General features: G+C 38.5%; 2 protein-coding genes across 3 annotated transcripts in view; one reads left to right on the top strand and one right to left on the bottom strand.

The window, feature by feature from the left end:
* Window positions 1-5,683, bottom strand: part of LOC107681548 (sine oculis-binding protein homolog) — a 32,096-nt gene extending 26,413 nt beyond the window's left edge. For both annotated transcript variants that reach the window (XM_016477857.1, XM_016477858.1), the window contains exon 1: window positions 5,334-5,683. In XM_016477857.1, coding sequence (XP_016333343.1) covers window positions 5,334-5,429 — 96 coding nt within the window. In that variant the 5' untranslated portion in view covers window positions 5,430-5,683. The remainder of the gene's footprint in view (window positions 1-5,333) is intronic.
* A 5,268-nt stretch (window positions 5,684-10,951) lies between these two features.
* Window positions 10,952-20,717, top strand: part of LOC107681545 (decaprenyl-diphosphate synthase subunit 2-like) — a 38,416-nt gene continuing 28,650 nt past the window's right edge. Inside the window, exons 1-2 of the mRNA XM_016477853.1 lie at window positions 10,952-11,141; window positions 11,298-11,513. Coding sequence (XP_016333339.1) covers window positions 11,122-11,141; window positions 11,298-11,513 — 236 coding nt within the window. The 5' untranslated portion in view covers window positions 10,952-11,121. The remainder of the gene's footprint in view (window positions 11,142-11,297; window positions 11,514-20,717) is intronic.

The following is a 20,717-nucleotide window of genomic DNA, read 5'->3' as shown; positions in this document are numbered from 1 at the left end:
ATGCTTTTCATGCTAGACTGAAAAATCAGTGAGAAAAGTTACAAGATACAAGCAGCAAATCTCATTCCCTCTCTGTTCGCCGTGATTGTGACGGCGGGGGGAATCGGACACCCTGCGCGTGGTAACAAGAGTAGGTCACTGTACACCATGATAAAATTCCCTCCTCCCTTCAACATGACCAACTGCTCTTTCCTCATCTCGCTCTCTCTCTCTCTCTCTCTCTCTCCTCTCCTCCCAACCCACACTTTTCCATTCCCTTCTTGCTTTTTTCACTTGTCCCTCTCTCATACTGAATATCACTTTCTTTTTCTCTCTTCCATACTCTCTCTCTTTCTTTCTCCCCCCACTACCACCACTATGCTCTGCTTTCATTTCCATCTACCTTCCTTGATATCTGATCTGGCCTGTATTCTCAGCTTTCAGTTTTTACAGCTTAGGCTGCCTATTGCTGTATACATTCCTTTCTCCTCTCCCTCTCTCTCACCCCCCTCTCCATCGGGGCAATCACCAGCACGGGGCTTATTTTACCATGCTACACATGAAAGCAGACGGAGATGAAGCCAACACTGTCAGACGTCTCTTCTGTGTATCTCTCTCAGAGGTATAATCCTCCACAAGGCCACATTGTGTACAATTTACCGTATCTCTCTGGTTCTTTCTTTTTGCCTTTTTTCCTTTGTCTCATTTCTTGTAAGTAAGAGCAAAATTCAACAGTTTTGTTTTAAACAGCACCAAAGCGAGGGACTCCTCATAGGCTGGGTGTGTGTGTGTGTGTTGGTGGAAATCTGATACATGAGAGGGAGAAATTCATAATGCTCAGGTCTCAAGTTCTCACTGAGGCAATAAGAGAGAAGTGCAGAGTAAAACGCAGATTGTATTTATACACACACGCTCTTTATGTGTTACAGTATGCTTTGTTTCTGCATGTTGGGAGTTTTTTTTACATAGGTACAGACCCTCAAACAGGAAGTGACTGTGAGAAAAGAATTTTCCTTCACCTTTAAAGAACAAGCAACTGGACTTCCTAAATTTATACATACTTTCAGGAAAAAAAGGTACAAATCTGTCACTGGGGTGACAGCTAATAGGTACCTTATTTACTCCTAAATGGTACATATTAGTAGCTTAAAGGTACATATTAGTATCTAAAATGAACCTATTAGTACCTTTTGAAAGGGTACTAGTGACAGTTTTGCTCACAGTGGAAAGCATGAACTCACGGAGTTTAAGAATGAAAAGTGAGTGAAAGCCGGCAGACGCATTTGATAATACAGCTGGGATGGAAGTATTCAACCTCGCTGTGATTTTCACTCTGTTACCGACACCTGTTCGCGCATGTATCTCAGACCCCTCAAACAGACCCTTGCTCTAAACCCTCCTCTGGTTACTCTACACCGCATATCAAATTTAGCTTTGATTACACAGAACCTGATCTGTGTCTGTTGACGCAAATGTTTGGGGAAAAGTTTTGTTTTGTCTCCATGGCTTTGCTGTTTCCTGTTTTTCATGTTGCGTGGGGCGTGACACGCGCACATTGTTCATCTGCGCCGTTTGCATATGCATGGGACCACCGCCCTCAGCTGTGGCGGCGTGTCTGTGGTCTGTCTGTGGTAACTGCATGGCCAGTGTTGGGAAGGTTACTTTGGAAATGTAATAGGGTGTTTTCCGCATCGCGGAAATTATAGGACCGTATGTCTCAGAGTAGTCAGTGCAATTTGGGAAAGAAATCAATTAAATCTGTATGTGGATGTGTGTAAATATTCAAATGTAATCCCCTTTGTAATCGTTAACATTTTCATAAGTAACTAATTTAATTACACATTTCTTCTTAGTACCTGTAACGGATTACAGTTACATTTATTTTGTAATTAAATTACGTAACGCCGTTATATGTAACTAGTTACTCCCCAACACTGTGCATGGCGTATCTAGGGCACCTGCATGTGTCTGGTGAAGATGTATGGGATGTTGTTGTATGGATGTAACCACGTATCCAGGATTAGGGAAACCAAATGTAATAATTTAAGAACTAATCTTTGAAAAACCAATATTGTTGGATCACTATTTTGAATTATAGACTCTTAAAATAAAGGGCCATTATTGGCATTTGATCACAGGGTGAGAAGGTTCGTTGTGGTTGGTAGTCTGTGAAAAACACCTGTGTGTTTCAGGATAGCTGAGGCAATTATGGTTAAACTTCTGTCAGTTATTTGAGAAGTTGCCATGATGAAGCATATCAGTGTGAAATGCCATGCCTTAGTCCAGCTTGTACACTATAAATGACAAAAAAGATATACCACAGTATCCATTTGTTTTAAATGTGTGTACAAACTATTGTACCACCCATTACACAGCATGCTCAGCTAATTTGATATTCTATTTGCATGTTCGTATATGTTACCAAAGAAGGTGGTGCCTGATCACCAGCAGTGTTTTGATATAGTGTATGACTATGTTATCAATGACTATGGTGTATTATATGTTAATATATATGTAAATTGCTGTTGCATGCTGTCAAGAGAGTTTGCCCTAAAATAGTTGTGTGGGTTAAAATGTGTTTTAATGGTCCTCTCTCTGTCAAAAGCAAGGCAGAGATCAGCTTCATCCACAGCCCTGTGGTAAAAATGACAACTCTACGGATAAAATGACAGACTTGTGCCTGACTGGTACACACAACACCCCTGACAAGCCCAACACTCACCACAGACCTTTGGAGATGAGCATAGTAAATTACAGAAGAGAACAAAGATGAAAGTGTGTGACAGATTTGAAGTTTTGGGAGAAATCACTAAATTGTGCACTAAATTCAATGTATTAAAGATGAGTAGTGCACAAGCTGTTATAAGCCACAGTCTTTAAACTGAGTTCTATAAGCCGCTGTCTACCTCACTCAGGTGACAATTTTCCAGCATCCTTCCATCTGCCCAACTCCACCTTTATTCTTGCCATATTTGAATCTCCAATTTAGTAATCCAAATGGGTATATTACAGCTTGAGTCGAGTTTTGTCCTCAAGGTCTCCATAAGCGGACAGAATACCAATTTTTAATAATTTTAAAAATAATAATTTTAATATTTTTTGCCAATATATTTGATAATGATTTTGACAGGTTTTTATTGGTTCTACTTTTAGTACGTGAATGGAAAGAACATAACGGAAAACAAGCAAAAATGATTTCAGCAAATGGAAGATTCACACCATTTGAGAAGCAAGGTATTTGTTCCAATCCCTTTCTGAAAAAAACTGGCTGTACAAAAATTGATTCCTTATTAAAGGAAAGGTCAGCCATGTGAAAGACAATGTAAACATGTTACATAGGCAGCGATGTATTTTCAATTCAGTTCATTGAAACAGCAAACCTCCTCAACACTTAAAAAAAATAAAATAAAAAGAAATCTTTTTCAAAAACTTTTTCTTTTTGTCCAAATCTATTACACTTTACTTGTTTTTTTTTACAATGAATTACAATTGCAAGTAATATTCACACAGATAATAAATAACTTGATGATGACGATGAAAATGTTTTCAGTTTATAAATTAAAATTAAAATTTGATATTCAAAAACATCTAAGTGGTGTAATGATCAGGAGACTGCAAAAAAGGAAAAGGTGTCATTAAAAGGCTGACATTCTCGAAATTAAATTTTCATTATTTTTTATTATTATTTTTATAAAAACAGTAGTCATTTTATTTTAATTAAGTATTAATTTAAAAAAAATTGTAAGCCAAGTCAAAGTCAGTGATGTAACCAACATGCATGCAGCTGTTTTGTTCTCATTTTACATAAACAGGAAATGATATCACAGCTAGGACCTCTATAGTCTATAGACCCTGATGATTTTTTAATGAAAATGCAAGGTTAGATGAAGTCAAACAGAATAACCTGAATGAAACTTCAAGATTCATAATTCAAAAATGTATAATAATCGTAAATAAATAATTCTAAACATAACTAACAATAACTATATAACAACTGACACATTATTTTTAAACAATGACTGACTAATTAAGAGGTTTCTGGCTCCTCAAACCCCCAATAATTCACATCTCACACGTAACAGCTCCAGAATAAGCCAGTTTCTGCAAGGGCAGCATTGCATCCCTCTCTTGTATGTGTGTGTGTGTGTGTGTGTGTGTGTGTGTGTGTGTGTGTGTATGAGTCAAACTGAAAGATCGGTGGCGTTTAAGGAGACCGGGGAGACGCATGCGTGTATCTCCGCTACAGGTCGATCAATATCTGTCAAATTTAGAGCCCCGGCGGACCGGAGAGCCTCGCGCAGGTTCCGTCAAATAATCACCGACAAGAAAGAAAGCGAACGGAGCAAATTCACCAAAGCCACACACGCGTTTAGTGACCGAAACACGTTATCAAATTATTAATAACACTAATTAAATGCGTCCCTGTATACCACGATGGTGCTATCAGAATGAATGTAGCTTGATCAGATAAAGAGCACAGATAAATTCTGGCGTTTCCAAAACATTAGGCTGCATGGCAGCTGATGCAAACGCTTCAGACAATGAGCACCACAAAACCAGGAGACAAAGCGCCTGTGTGCGCCTTCAAACCATACTAACGCACGGCTCTGCTCAAACAGAACAAAAAAGTGAAAGAATCTCCTAGTTCTTGAATGAACCAAACTATGATTGCATATACCAAATACCCCAAAACGCTTTTTAAATGTGCATTTGTCACGAGCAGACAGCGCTCAGTCAGTGTTGAACAGATGAACATCTGGAGTGACCAGCGCTTCCCATCAGAACAGCTGCACCCTTCCAACATGTTTTCTATTTCATTATTGAGTTTTACTCTGTTCTCATGCTTTTGTGTTGTTTAGCAGAGTGATAGTAACGCGCTAGTAGTAGTAGTAACGCAGCAGTTTGACGCGGAGTCTGACGCACTGGATTTTCCATCAACTACAGTGGAGCCAGCGAGGGGATTTCATTCTAAACCTTCTCGTGATGTGACTGTGGACATTTTATACTTTACGCGCACATGACATAGAAAAGCACATAAAAATGTGTTTAAATAAAATCCATAATGCAATATAAACAAAATAGATCATCGCAAGCAATGGAAAGCAAGACTAGAGTGGTTTGGAAGGTGTGTGAATTAAGCTCAAAAAAAGAAACGGGAGGAAAATAATGCAGACCTGTTCTGCACCCCAGAAAAAAAAAAATCAAAGTTAGCTGATTAACCCCAAACACACAGCGCTTGAATGAATCGGATCTCTATATTCAATCCGAGGGCGGAGCGGCGGTGCGCTCAACGCATCCAAAAATGACAAGCCTTTATGGGCGCCAGTGAGAGAGAGAGCGCACGCACAACCTACCTTTATCTCTGCGTTAATTTCCCTCTTCACGGGGTGAGCTGTCTTTCTGCTCCTCTTGTTTTCCGGAGGTCTTCCCTCTTTCTCCATCTCAGCCATGTTTTCTTTAAATCTCTGTCAATATTTGGGGGCAAAACCCCGCGGGCGCACGGCACGGAGCGAGGCGGGGCCGTTTCAGAGTTGCGGAGTGGCAGCGAATGGCAGGCACATGAGAAGCCCCAGTGAAGTTGATGCTGCTGCTGCTGCGGGCTCACCGTGCCCGGTAGAGTCAGCCATCTTCTGCCTGCTATTTCTCAGCGCTTTGAGCGTGAGTAGGATCAAGCCCTCTCGGAAAGCCAACCGAGAGGTTGAGAAAAAAGAGCGAGCCAGACAGGGGGAGGGGCCTCCACCGTAATTATATACGGCCACGCTGATCCCGGGAAGGCTATTTCCTCCCCAATTTTCCACAGATCGGTTTTCACTCAGGACTCCACGCGTGGCGGAGGTTGTCGCGCGATAGGAGTGAATAGGTGCCGTTGTCTGATGTGTTATCGCGTTATCAGCGCTCCGCAGGGGGTGCTTGATATTGACATACAAGACAGTTAATGGAAATAAAACAGCCAAGGGGTCCTAATCATTTCCTTTTAATTAAACATCTTTGAATGGGTGGAATTATCATAATGGGTGTTAGTGTTTATGAGACAGATATCTGCAGGTAATTAAAACCCACTCTGAAGGTGTGTGTGAGTGACAGACAAAGACTTTACAGGGGCAAAACAAATGTGTTACAAGTAAGAGATATGTATGCCTATATATTATTTCTTAAACTCTGTGGTCCCACTTAAATGTCCCTAAAAACTCTCTTAATTTAGCTTGTCTGAGGTATTTTTTCAGTCTCTCTCTCACACACACAAAAGTGTCATATCTGTACTGAAGCATGAGATAAGTGAAAAATAAATCTTAAATCAGACATTATTTTTTTTGATGACTATTTTTGACAGTTCCAACAATAAGAAAACAGAAAATCCATAATCCATAAATGACAGAACATGCACTGTAAAAGTGTTTTACAAGAAAACGCGTTCTTTTAAGTCTTTCAGCATAAATTTGTTTTATCATTGAGTTATTTGTCCTTTCTTTGTAATCATTTGCGAAATTTGCTAGCAATTTCTGAGTGAAAATTGTTTCAACGTAAATCTTACAAATTTTCAGTGTGGTTGAATTTGTATAAAGTAAAAACATGGAACAAGCCAGGTGAATTTGCAGCAAAATATCATCATCATCATCATTATAATTTTTTAACTGATACATGAACTTTGACACCAACAACAAAATATATGGGAAGCATTTTCTTTTCATATTGCTATCTACGCATGATTGTATGAGTTTTAAAAAAATGTTTTCACCTGCTATCCTTCAACCCTATCAGAAAAGAACTGAACCCATATTGGGGTCATAATCTACTGGTTAAGAACCACTTTGAGGACATCTTGGAGTGCACGAAGAGGTCAACCTGCAACAAACAAATCACATCGTAAGTCTCTTCATCACTTTTACTTCAGTATTAAGTTAAGGCTGCTCTCCGTGAATCAAACCTTGGGTTCTGTGAGGAAGATGGAGCCTAAAAGTCTGGACAGAAAGAGTTAATGGACTGTTAAGCTGCAGATGAAAGTCGCATAGACTACTTTTACAAAGTTTTTCTCTAAGAAAGAGAATAATCTGTATGTTTAACCCTCAATAAATCACTCCCCATTTCCCTCCTTCTCGTTTTCTCCATCTCCTGTCCACTGGTGAATTGGCTCTCAAGCATGGCACATGTAGGGTAGGATGGCACAAGACCTCCTCTCTCCTCTGGATCGGACCAGAGGCCGTCGTCCTTGAGAGCGTATCGACGTCCCGTCCCAGATCACTAGCAGATGCGCGACGGCCTGAATGAGTGCATTGTTTAGCACACACAGCTCTGGCAGCCCCTGCCGAACATTAGCCCATGATAAACAGTTACATTCTAGCAAGGATACTGTTACCCCTCTTGATACTAGAGGAGGTGCTTCAGCCCGTTTCTCGAACAGGCCAAACGGTGTTTTCTCCAGCGTGGATTGGCTTTCACTCCGATTCGATTCCATAGCTCTTAGCCTTGTGTATCAAGTGCAGAGGAATATGGTTCGTAAACACAAGTAAGGCTCTAATATGCAATGACAAATAAGATTAGAGGATGGAATTTACATCTCTTGGGAAATGCCTGGTGGAAAAAGTGTGGTCATGAGACAACATCAGCCTTTTCTGTTCTCATTGTAATCCTTGCTTGTTTATATTGTGTGTGTATTGTGTCCTCTCAAGTGTGTGTGTGAGAGAAAATGCGTGTGTTAGTGTGTCTCCATTTCAAAAAGATACTTATGGGATTTCTACGAGAGGGAAGTATTACAAAAGGAATTAAAAGTAGATGTAAAACAGCTGGATGCCGAATCCGTCATTGGTTCATGAAAAATAAACATTCACAGGGACAGATGAAGCTTTGAACATGCAATATTCTCTCCCGTTGTATGTATAACAGTCTCGTCCACCGTAGCAGCATCTCTTTATTTCACATACACACCACAACTGAATTCAGAAACTCACCTCGTACTATCTTTAAATGTGACTCGGATCACCCACAGAGTCTATGCAAAATACAGCTCTCCACTGAAACACACAGCAGCCACCAAATGAGGGTCAACCTTGCCTCCGCTCAATCTTTTCAGGAATTAAAAAAGTACAAAACGATCGTTTGAAAAGTACACACAAGTGGGTTTCCAGTGCCGATTGCTCTCAGTTGTTTAATAACTACATTATTGTCATTTTTCCTTGGATTAATTTTATGCTTCTTTAAATTAAGACCACTGCTCTTTAATTAAATGGGGCTATGACAATTCTGTTGTGCATATCAAGCATGAACCTTGAGTTTTCAATTCGCATATAAAAGCCAAACATACTATATGTTAAACTGACTTATTGTCTGTGATGTTTTTCCCATGAATTCCTCTTTATGCACTGAGGTTTACCTACCACAAACTAGATACTACGGTTGAACAGGAACTTTCAAACATACCACAATAGCTTGCTGTCTTGGTTGCCTCCAGTTTTATCGAAGACAACTCTATAGAAAGACAAATGTTGCTTGTGAAGTTTTGGTTTGATTAAATTACTTCATGGAGCACAGCAGACCTCTTAATTACGCGATGATTACAGCTTTAATTTGTTAATTAATCATAAGTGACAACAATTGAAAGAATGACAAAGATTAGATCGAAAAGACAAATGAAGCAGTGATCAAACACTGTACTGCAGCAAATAAAGAACGACAGGTGAATTGAATGTGGATACTCAAAAAGCAGAGCTCTACTGCAGGAATCGTGTAGCAGATGGTTGATTATTTAGGCGTTGGTATAATTTCATTGAGTGCCATTAAAAAGACTGAGTGGAGGATTTGTAAATGCAGTAAACATCCATTTTTTAACCTGTGGAGGTGTTTGCTGACAAATGAGCAGAACTTTATGCTAAACGTGAAGGTTTTAAACAGAATAAGGCAGAGGAAAGGCTGGCATTTCAGAGATGCTCAGGAAACATTTTCTAAGGCTGGACTGGTTTGGTTCATGGTTTATGCACCAGATAAGTAGCTTCAGACTAACCAGATATCAAAAACCCAGAGACAGCATGAAATGGGTGTGGTATGATCTGGAAATTCTCTGGAAGCCCTAAAAGAAGGAGGAGGGTTTCATCGATCCTGTTCAGAAATTAAAAGTTGTTGGAAGTGCCATTATATTTGTGATGATGAGGGCATCTGTCAGAGTAACCGTATAGACTTTTGGTAAATAACTTCTGAGACAGTTCACTGTAAAATAGGTGAGTGGGGAATCTGAGATTCATGTGCCATGTGTTGTTGATTAAAGTAATGCAACCCAGTCTTAAATAGAAGGTCGAATTGATTGAATTTCAAAGAGAGAGGAGAGCAGAGTGGCCCTTGATTTTTCCCTTTCTGTCAGTCTCTCTCTCTATGCCCACAGCAGCATGTGTGAATGTGTAATCAACAGTTTGTTTCCCCCTCATTATTCTCAAACCTATAACTTCTTTTCATGTCTACAGAATGGGGTGGTGTGGCATTATGATTAACAAAAATTGCCAGTTTAATCCTTGTAATGAGCAATCCATGATCTTACAATCTTATACTCTTAATCTCAGGTTAAAAAAGGCCACAAATACATTGTTAAAACAGATAAAATATATTACTGATTTACTTTACTGTCAAATGTATATAGTAGTAACATTTTAGGTCTTACAGATTTTATTTGGACAATTACAAAACAATATCATGGTAACACTCATGGCACTAAAATAATGTTCCCGGCGTACGTGTTTCCAGAATCTTGATCAGCCTCAAGAGATGTAATGAAAGATGCACTGCAATAGAGTCAAATAGGATAGTACAAATTTACTAGTTTGACCCAAGACATCAGTTTAACAGATTGAACTGGGCTAATGGTCTTAACATGTTAACCTCATGCAAGCCCACTATTGAGTTCAGTTGAAGTAAAGTAGATAATCATAAAAACGTTTTCAAAATGAAATGTGAAATGTGTCAACTCCTTTCTGCTTCAGACACAGTAACCCTGAAAAGTAACTTCTGTCTGGGTGGTAACATTGTGGCCAACAACAGTGTCACCATCTGTGATAGGTTTGAAAATGTGAATTTCCCAACAAAGGCCACAGTGTCAAAAGAAGAACATTATCCATCAATTACACAATTCGGACTGTGTAAAAAGTAATTTTGGACATCATTAAGGTTCTTGCGCTTAAGTGAAATTCTCTCCTGGCTTTTAACAGTTGATACAGCTGAAGTCAACATTGTTATCCCATGGGATTCATTTGAATGGCGTGATCTCAGTATGGGCATTATCACAAATCCAGAATAATCACACTACGACATGCAATACAGAGTAGTGTTTCTCAAACGGTGGGTCACAACCCAAAAATGGGTTGCATGTCTGTTCTAATAGGGTCGTACACAACAGACTAGAACAGGGGTGCCCAAACTCGGTCCTGGAGGGCTGGTGTCCTGCAGAGTTTAGCTCCAACTTGCCTCAACACACCTGCCTGGAAGTTTCTAGTATGACTAGTAAGAGCTTGATTAGCTGGTTCAGGTGTGTCTAATTGGGGTTGGAGCTAAACTCTGCAGGACACCGGCCCTCCAGGACCGAGTCTGGGCACCCCTGGACTAGAAACAATGGTAAATGCAAATCCTAAAATCCAACTAACCATGTAATCACACATATTTAGGATGGCTTATCAACCTTTAAAAGGCAGGAGAAAATGCATAATTTCCATTTATCAAAGGCTGTGAGTGTAATTAAAGTATTTTGATGCACATTTTTGTCACACAACCCAAATTTGGCAGATACCAGCTTGGAAAAGTTGACTGTGACTGTGTCAAGAAAAAAAAACTGTGTTTGTGGTGAGAACAAAAATCTGCTGTTCCAGTCGACTAATTAAATAAAAGAAATGTATTTATGAATATTAAAACAGACTGTTTTTCACATTTCCTTCAGTTTGTTTAATTGGGTTTTGGTGACGAAGGGGTTAACCGCGCAGTATTTACGACAAGCCGTAAACTGATTCGTAAAAGATGGCGACCCGGTGCCGCTGTCAAAACTTGAGAGTTTAATGTTGTACAACTGGACACGCAGAAACCTGCACGGACTATCGGTTTGGACTAATGTACTTGCATTAACTAAGGACCATCGCTCGTTCAGTGGAGGCGACTTCTGTGTAAAAGAAGAGGATGTTTTCTTCCCTAAGGAGGTGACATTGGGAGGGCAGAGGCTGCTGGATTTGACACTATTAAAAGAGCGTGTCAGATCTCTGATGTGAACTTCAATCTGAAAGTACCAATGAACATTCATACATTTAAATAACTGGTCTATTATTTTCTGTTTTTGTTTTTAAAATGGCTTGGAGGTCACGGCTTTCTTACATTGGATGGAGGCATCTAAGTATTTTTTCCAACCCATCTCCATCTAACTGGACTAAAGTGGTGTCTGATGCTGAGAAGATCGTAGGATATCCAACTTCATTGATGAGTTTACGCTGTTTACTCAGTGACGAGCTCAGCAATGTGGCCATGCATGTCAGGAAGCTGGTGGGAACAAAACACCCTCTGCTTAACACCGCCAGGTACTGTGTTACATTTACAGTATGTCTTCCTCTGGCCGCCAAGGCAGCTAGGTGTGATTCTTGAACAAATAACTTCTGTGTTTAGTCGGATCTATTTAATGAATCTGTCAAACTGGTTCACAAAACCAGTCTGAACAATTTGATCACGAATCAGTCCAAGCGGTTCTTAAGTCAGTTGACTCATTAAACTCGATAGTTACTTTAATAAACGTCAGTTAACGTTACATTAATAGCTGATTATTACAAATAAATGTTACAAATAAAACAATTGTTACAAATAAAAAACATACTGGAAACATAGGACAGTTTTATCAACACGCATATTAAACAGAGTTGTAATAAACAGCATTTTATTATAATGTGCAATAATAGGCTAATAAATGTTTGAGCACCAAATCAGCATATGAGAATGATTTCTGAAGGATCATGTGACACTGAAGACTGGAGTAATGATGCTGAAAATTCAGCTTTACCATCACAGGAATAAATTACAATTCAAAATGTATTCAAATAGAAAACTGCATTAAAATAATATTTAAAATAACAATATATAAATTATATCTGACAATACTACTATTTTATTGCGTTTTTAACCATTTTAACCAAATAAATGCAACGTTGGTGAGCATAAGAAACTTATTTAAAGGGGTCATATGATGCGATTTGGGTCGTCACATGTGGTTGCCGCAAGCCCGCCTGCCGCTCCTTCGTCGAATTCGCCGGCCGCGCTGTTCTCAAGCCCACCAGCCTCCGCCCACTCAGCCCGCCGGCTGTTCCTCACTCTAGCCGCCGGCCTCTGCTCACTCTAGGCTGCTGCCGCTCACTCTAGCCCGCCGTGTGTGACGCTGTTTCATTGTGAAAGCATGTTTTTGTCTTGTCGCTCCAGCCGGACAGGGCATCACAGTATGGTGAGGGGCGTAACATTTCCGTCACATGCTTGAGGTATTCGGCCAATCACAACGCACTGGATAGCTGGCCAATCAGAGCACACCTCGCTTTTCAGACTGATGAGCTTTGTAAAAATTGACGCGTTTCAGAAAGGCGGGGCATAGAGGAGAAACAATAATGTACAGTATGTGGAGAATAATGTGTTTTTTGAACCTTAAACCGCATAAACACATTTCATTACACCAAATACACAAAATAATGTTCTTTTTAGCAGCATCATATGACCTCTTTAAAAAAAAAAAAATAATAATAATAATAAAAAAAGAATACCAACCCCAAACTTTTGATCTGTAGTCTGGACAGTTTTATTAACACGCAAATGAAACAGAACTGATTGTAATAAATAGGAATATTATTAGAACATGCAAACATTTTTCAGGTGAGATATTAATTTTAGTGCTTTACTGTAAATGCACATACAGTAATAAGAAACTGCAAGAAACTGAAATGGGACATAAAAAATGCTGTTTAACTTATTTGGAATTTTTTAGAGCACATAAATATGCCATTCCAGTGTCAGCGACAATGAAGTGACGTAAAATATTTTTTTTGTTCAAATGAACCAGTTCACGGAAATAAATTGGACTTACCGTAACCAACATGTATGTACATCTAGTGTTCATGGGGCCAATAAAAAAAAAAAAAAACTTTAAATGGATAAGAGTTAGTTAATGAATATTGATAAGGTCACACTGAAATTGCTTGGTAACCTCTTTAGAATGATCTGGCATGTGATCCAATTAATGTTAATGAAACCAAGCCTTCAGCATAGTAGCATTTCTTAACTGACTTCCCGACTAGTGCCAGTATGCTATCATCTGCACTTCAAACAGTCAGTTCTAACCTAACCTGATCAATATTCATGATTCATATTCAATATTCACTCACTTGAGTATCACCTGCTTATAGTGATGCAGATCATTAACATAAATGGCTCTCAGAGGACAAATTAAAAGACCACATGGAGTTTTGATGAGTTTGCACCCTGCAGGAACTGCTGGGTAATCTGCAGTACCGACCTGTTCAGTTTGTTAATTGAGAAGCAATACAAGTCAAGTCGCTTTAATAAATCAATAGGATGATGGTTGATGTTTTCTTGTAATCCCTCTCATTATAGTCCTACGTGTAAAGCTGTTTTATTGAAGCAAAAGTGTCTTTACATCTTTGTGACACCCCCATGCACCTTTTTAAAGTAGGTTAATGAATAGTAAAATAATTAAATTGAAATGACAGTTCTTGTACAAATTGTGCAGGTTAGCCCAGTTAAAGCACGTTCATTGAGCTCGGAAGGCTTAATAAATGAGACTTTTGTCCTCTCCTAGGTCTACAGGTGAACGTAACCTAATGGTTTTGCATCTGACTCCAGGAATCACAGGTTCAGTTCCGGTTAGGGGTGAATTAGAAATAGGAGTTATTGAATTCACTTGAGTATGACACTTAACCCCTAGGTTACTTCAAGGAGTTTGACCCTGGAAGTAAAGTACTTAAAAGTCACTTTCAACTAGCCAAATTAAATGGCCAAATCAAAGCTGTCTCCCCCCAGTGGCTGCCATTTGCAGTTCGAGACAGACAGCCTGCCCACTCTGTCATACTGAAGATCAAGTGTGTTTCTGGACTTTTCTTTTGTATAGCACTCTGTCTGCTTTTTTACACTGCTGTGAGCTTTACTTTGTTGCTATAAATAAAGTCCATACATTTAGCCTATGATGTGTGTGGTATTAGCTTTAGGTGTTTTTGTGTAATAACCTGATCATTTTCTGACAGGTTTCTGACAGTGACATTACAGTTTTTAAGAGTCAGAATTCAAGGGGCATAAATTGATTTTTTGTCTGAACCAGAATTTACCTACAAACACAAAATAGGGTTACAAAATAAAAACAAGAAAATCCCTTGTTCATCCAAATGTAAAATTCTGTCATAATTTACTCACGTTTATGTCGTTCCAAACTCGTATGACTTTATTTCTTATGTGGAACACAAAAGATGATATTTTGAAGTTGGTAACCAAACAGTTTTGGTGACTGTTAACTTCCATTGTATGGACAAAAACACATAAACATCTTCTTTTATGCTCTATAGAAAAATAAGGTCATGCAGGTTTGGAACAACATGAGGGTGAGTAAATGTTGACAGAATTTTCATTTTTGGTTGAACTAACCCTTGAACTTTTTTTCACCTGAGCGCTGTCCAACTGAATGACATACAGAAAGTTTTAAGAGGAAATAAAGACTGAGTGTTTGTGTGTGTGCGTTTGGTTTTAGAGAGAGAGAAGAGTTCGGGAACCCAATCCGGCCCATCCAGACGACAGTGCTGGAAACAGTAGCCCAAGGGTGTAATAACCTATACACCTAAATCTGATATGACAATCCATTTGGGAGGGGACCCTGTCTTCTCCCCTCAGCGTCAGTGCAGATTCAGCCATCTCCTAAGACGCGCCAAAGATATTTATATGCACAATTGCAGGTTGGCGAGTCAGGCAGTGCCAGCTCACGTTCCGCTTTCTGTTCATTCTTAAAAAAAAGAAAAAAACACAGACCTCAGCGAAGTTCAGAGCAGTTTGCGGTTGCGGTAAGATCTTGCGGCTATGTCCGTGACATGTCAGGGGAAGACCTTCACAGTTCCATACACACACAGAGGCCCTGTGACAGGTGTTCTTAGTGAGATCCTTTATGGCAGGGGTTTTCAATCGTTTATATGCGGTCCCCCAAATATAATCATCCTCATGCGAGGGACCCCCATCCTAAATTTAAAAGGCATCTATATGGTTTCTTGTATGAAGACCCAATTTATACTGTATAAAATATGTCTAAAATATTATTCAGAAATTATGTAGTTTCAAACATTTCAATGTTTCATACTCATTATAGTACTGTACTGTATTATTTATTTATTTATTTACTTTAATTTATTTAAATATGCTTTTTTGTAATTTACATGTTTTTTCCTCAAATTTTTCTACAGACCCTCACTTTGAAAACCCCTGCTCTCTGGTACTTATTGGGGCCACCCATAATAATTTTGTCCCAGTCTACATGTAAAGCGACAACCCAGCTGCATACACATAATATTCCAGACGAACAGAGTGCAGTGATGTAATGTCACATTTTCCCTATGACATCATTCGCTGTGGCGTTTTGATTGATATTTACAGCTTTTTTTCCCCTTAGTTGTTAGGGGCCATTCACATATGATGTGCCAATACGGTAAAACAGCTACATGTTGAGTTCAGCATATTTAAAAAAAAAAAGACATGTTTATTATCTCCTACACATTATTGTGAATAAAAACTATTCAAAATGCTTGTCTATAAACATGTACATATGCTTATAAATATGCAAATATGCTCATCCCTCCCCCAGAGTCATCTGATTGGTCCATTGACATTTATGCACAGACATTCATCCACCTGTATCTAGTGTAAAAAAAAAAAAAAGTTTTAACCTCACATAGCAACTTAGAAATGCACTGCTCACAGTGGAAGATGCGGGGGAAAAAGAGAGAGGTCCTATAAGGGACAAAGACATCCATCTAGTACATGTTTTCATTGGCTAAGCAAAAAACAGTGTTGTGTGTGAACAGCCCCTTTGAATATTTCACACATATTAAGTGTACTTCACTGCGCACTCCTTATTCGTGAGGGTCATAAACACTTTCCAGCTGGTCTGTAATGTTCCATCACTCTTTCATTCCCTCTTTCCAATCATTTCTTATCACCACTCGTCTTGTTTTAATGACTCCCTGCTCCTCCCTTTGCAGTAGAGTGAGTTTGTGATTTAATGATGTGTGTGTTTATGTGCATGTTTTGAGATGCAGTTTCTGTCTGATTGAGTAATGGTGTGTGTGTTTCTGGGTGGTGGATGTGACCAGGTTATTTCAGATCGCTGTAGTTTGACCTTTGTGTCAGTGTGTTTTTTTTAAATGTTTGCTAAAGCCATTGGGGCTGGTGGACAGGAGGATGTTAAAAACCTGATTGTTCAAGGGGATGGTCCTTCGTATGCTACATATGAGCACTGCATTTACATTGAGTGCGAGAAATCAAAAATCAGCTCATTATAAAAACAAAAACGCAACAACACATGGAAAAACATGTTTACGTGAGATTTTGAAATCAGCTTTTTTAGTTTAGATATAAACATAAACAGACGTGCAAAAAAAAGGAAAATTGATACACACACACAAGCTAAAAATACTACATAATAAATACTAGAATAGTATATAAATATACTGGCCACAAGAAAACTGAAATCTGAGTAATGGGGGTGTGCTGATCAGGTTTTGCTTAAACCATTTATGACCTTTACCTGATAAGAATACATTTTAAGGCATTTACATGACCTACACAGTATTGGGTTATTATTAAGCATAATCTATGTAAGATGATATATGTAACCACACTCATTGATTCTCCAGTTATCAGCTACTTTTATGTATTTCCAGCTCTCTCTCGGATATATTCCTCGTTTGTACCTTAAATGTCTCCAGTCTCTCCTTTATTCTTTCATTCTGTCATGATATGTCCTGCCCATCTCTCTCTCTCTCTCTCTCTCTCTCGCTCGCTCGCTCGCTCGCTCGCTCGCTGGGCTGTTTGGTAGTGGGCGTGTCTGGGTGTCATCTCATCTCGATTACCACAGTTGTGATTCATGACAAGTGACTCTCTGCCTGGAGACGGGATTACAGCCCTTGTCATCACTGGAACTGCATTGTGCCTCATTGCCCGGCAACCAGAGACGATTGTAGCCCTGGAACGCTTGTGATATGTAGGCTACATCCTGCATGACCTGCACACTACATTAGATTAATATCAGTCTGGATTTAAACTTTCTATTGCTTTGTCCTTTCTGTGCACGCAAAAGCAAACATACAGGTCCAATTTGCCAATGGAACTCTCAGTTGGTGCATTTTAATGACTCTGTCGCTCAGACAGTTCACTTCCTCATTGATACAGCTCAGATGACTATCACTCACTGAACAGTAGGTTATCATAGAACTATAGGGCCGTTTACAAAGAATACATTTTTGCATTCCACTGCAGTGCTTTTCCATTCACTATACAAATGTGTTTGACCTTTGTGCTTATGTGTATTGTGTTTTTTTTTTTTTTTTAAAGGTTCTAAAAAATATGGCACTCAAATGAGAAAAATGCAACTTGCCCAGCATCTTGTGTTTTTAAAACTTGTGTTTTATGTGAATCATTCCTTAGGGGGCTGTTCACACAAAACACGTTTTTGCATTTTACTGTGCTGCTTTTCCATTCTTCCATCTTGCATATTTTGAGGTGTCTCGGAAGGCCATAACCATGTCTTGAACATTGGACTGTACTAACTTTATATATTTATAGCCAACCGTGCTGCGCACACACACAGAAACATTCAGGAAACTTGTTGTCAACGCTGCCCCGTGACTTTTATTGATAAAATAGATTTGATACTGAATTGCTACATCATACTTCTCTTTAACGAGGTGGTAAAAATCATTGTTTTTGAAGTAACTAAAGTCACAGCTTCATTGTTTGCAGAGAGAGATGCACAGATAGAAGAAATTCACACACTCTCTCTCTCTCAAAATGGCCATATTTGAAAAAAAATTTGAGCAGTTTGCATCACTGGATATAGCTGTCGTTCATTTAACATTTCTGTCATAAAACAGTTGACTAGTATTAAATTATTTGCAACTTCCAGCTCTCTTTCAACGTTAAACTGATGCTTCGTGTTGGAATTCGCGCTCTGCTTCTGTGAACATTAAACCCTGCCTACTTTGATTTGATTAACCATCTCGGTTATTTTGATATTGACGAGCGCTGTTAAATTGCTGAGACAGATCATGCTGAAAATGTAACTTTTAAAGCTTTTTGGCCCTGGAGTGTCATAAAAAAAAAATGTTTTCTTTCCCCTGATGTAAAACGGGTTCTGCGTGAATGGCCCCTTACTGTGTTCTTTTTGATAGTAATGTTAAAATGGTTAGTTTCAAGGTCACTGTTTTTGATATTACACCTTGTTGTAAAATGTAGTATATCTGCAACAGAGTTTCATATTTTTTCCATAAATATTGCTTTAATTGAATTTAGTTTGAAATATAATAGGATTGCAGGGTGCTCATTTAGAAGGAAAATAAATATTACGTTTTATATTATTTAATAATATATTATTATTTATAATTATTATTATTTCAAAAGGAAATTGGATTTTAAAAAGTGGTTCTTTATGCAGGGGAATTGTCAGCTGAAAATGAAAGATTTATTAAGTGTCTCTAAAATGATCAAAATGCAGAATATCTGTTTCAGAGGAAAGAGGCCTTTGGCCATTTTTGCTACTGTGTCCTTAGGAGGCAATTATAAGAAAGTTATTTGTATTATATGTATATTTTAAACCGATAATAGAGCCGAGTAAAGGGTCTGTGGGGTTGGACGCCTTTGCACAGAACCAGCCACCAACTGTCATGCAGATGCAAATTAATCATGATGTTGAAAGGCAGACTAGCTCATAACAGCGATGACCTCTGCCTCCAGGACCCCCTCGTGGAACTGTGATTAACAAGCCCGTGAGTGTCTTTGTGTGTCTGTTTCCTCCTCCGTAGAGAGAGAGAGACAGTGAAAGATGGAGAGATAGGAGGTGAAAAGAGGGCGAGATTGTATTGGAACGACATGCTGGCTCATTAATATGACATTGTGCATTTCATTTAAACACAATTAGGATATGGTGAGGCCGGACGGTCACACACTCAATCACACACACATACTAGAAACTTTTATTTTCATAAAGTTGCCAGATGACAGTATTAGTCAAATTTTAGTTTTAGAGGGCGTTCAAGCAGAATACGTTTTTGCATTCCACTGCACTGCTTTTTTTGTTTCTCTATGTAAAAATGTGCTAGATGAATGTCTTTGACTGTTGCATTCTCGTCTTGTGCATGACATGGCATTTTAAAAACACATACAAGTTAAAAGATCAACTTTAGACCTTGCAATTTTTTCATTTCACTACCTGCAAAAATGTGTTCTGTGTGAATAACCTCTTATTGAACTAGATTTTTTTTACATTTTGTGAAGAAATGTTAGTGATTTTTGGTTCTTGCTTGTGCGGAACTCACTAGGTGTTGTAGGTGCTTGCTAGGGCATTGCCATGTGGTTGCTAAGGTGTTCTGAGTGTTTTTGTTGTGTGTGTGTTTCTATGTACAATCTCATATTAAAGGGTTAGTTTACCCAAAAATGAAAATTCTGTCATTAATTACTCAACTTCATGTCGTTTCAAACCTCATTCATCTGCGGAACACAAATTAAGATATTTTTGATGGAATCTGAGAGCTGCTATCTGCTGGACGTAAAACAACGTATGCTGTTCTGTGTCAGCTGCACCACGCGGATACGCTGTTTCCGTTCAGATCAAATCACAACAATGTAGGAAACAGAACTGGCGTGACGCAGCTGACACAGAACAGCATACGTTGTTTTACGGCCAGCAGATACTCTTCAAAATGGCACAAGGGTGATGCGGAGGAGACGAATTGTTGAATAAAGTCGTTATTTTTTTTTCTTTTGCGCACAAAAAGTATTCTCGTAGCTTCGTAAAATTGCGGATGAACCACTGATGTCACATGGATTATTTTTAGTGATCGACCGATATTGATATTTTATAACCGATACCGATACCAATTATTTACGTGTTTATGTGCCCGATAACTGATACGCAGAACCGATATTTATTTACTGTTATAAAGTAAATAAATGACTGAGTGAAGTAAGTCCATACTTTGGTTTTTCTTCCTTTCAGCCATCTTAAAAAAAAAAAAAGTGTAGAAAATTACCAGTCTTTCATGTTAAATTGAATCTTCATATTACAATAAAAACACATTTTATTTAAAGCATCAGCAGCAACACTAATATTAACAATAAGCAAAATAAATATAGGTCTAATGTTTTCAAATGGAGAAAATAAATAAATGAAAGGAGTCATATCAACTTCATTTTAAACTACAGTTTTAGTAGGTTTATAAGCGGTTTAATAGGCTAAAGAGTGAAGAATAATTCACTGAATGATGTTAATTAACTGAATAATATTCTCTGGAATATTGAAATATAACAAACAAAACCTTGTATTTTATTGCATTTATCAACTGGCATGTTATATCAGAATTACTAATAATGTTTTTGTCGTTCTAGATTATGAAATGCCTGCTGACAGCGCAGTTTATCTATGCATTTACACAGAACTATACTCAAACTGCGATCGCTCGCGGAGATAATAAATTAGTTTCCATAGA

Source organism: Sinocyclocheilus anshuiensis, unplaced genomic scaffold (genome assembly GCF_001515605.1).
Source record: "Sinocyclocheilus anshuiensis isolate Anshui unplaced genomic scaffold, SAMN03320099.WGS_v1.1 scaffold2334, whole genome shotgun sequence".
Lineage (NCBI taxonomy): Eukaryota > Metazoa > Chordata > Actinopteri > Cypriniformes > Cyprinidae > Sinocyclocheilus > Sinocyclocheilus anshuiensis.
This window is presented reverse-complemented; position numbering and strand designations above follow the sequence as displayed.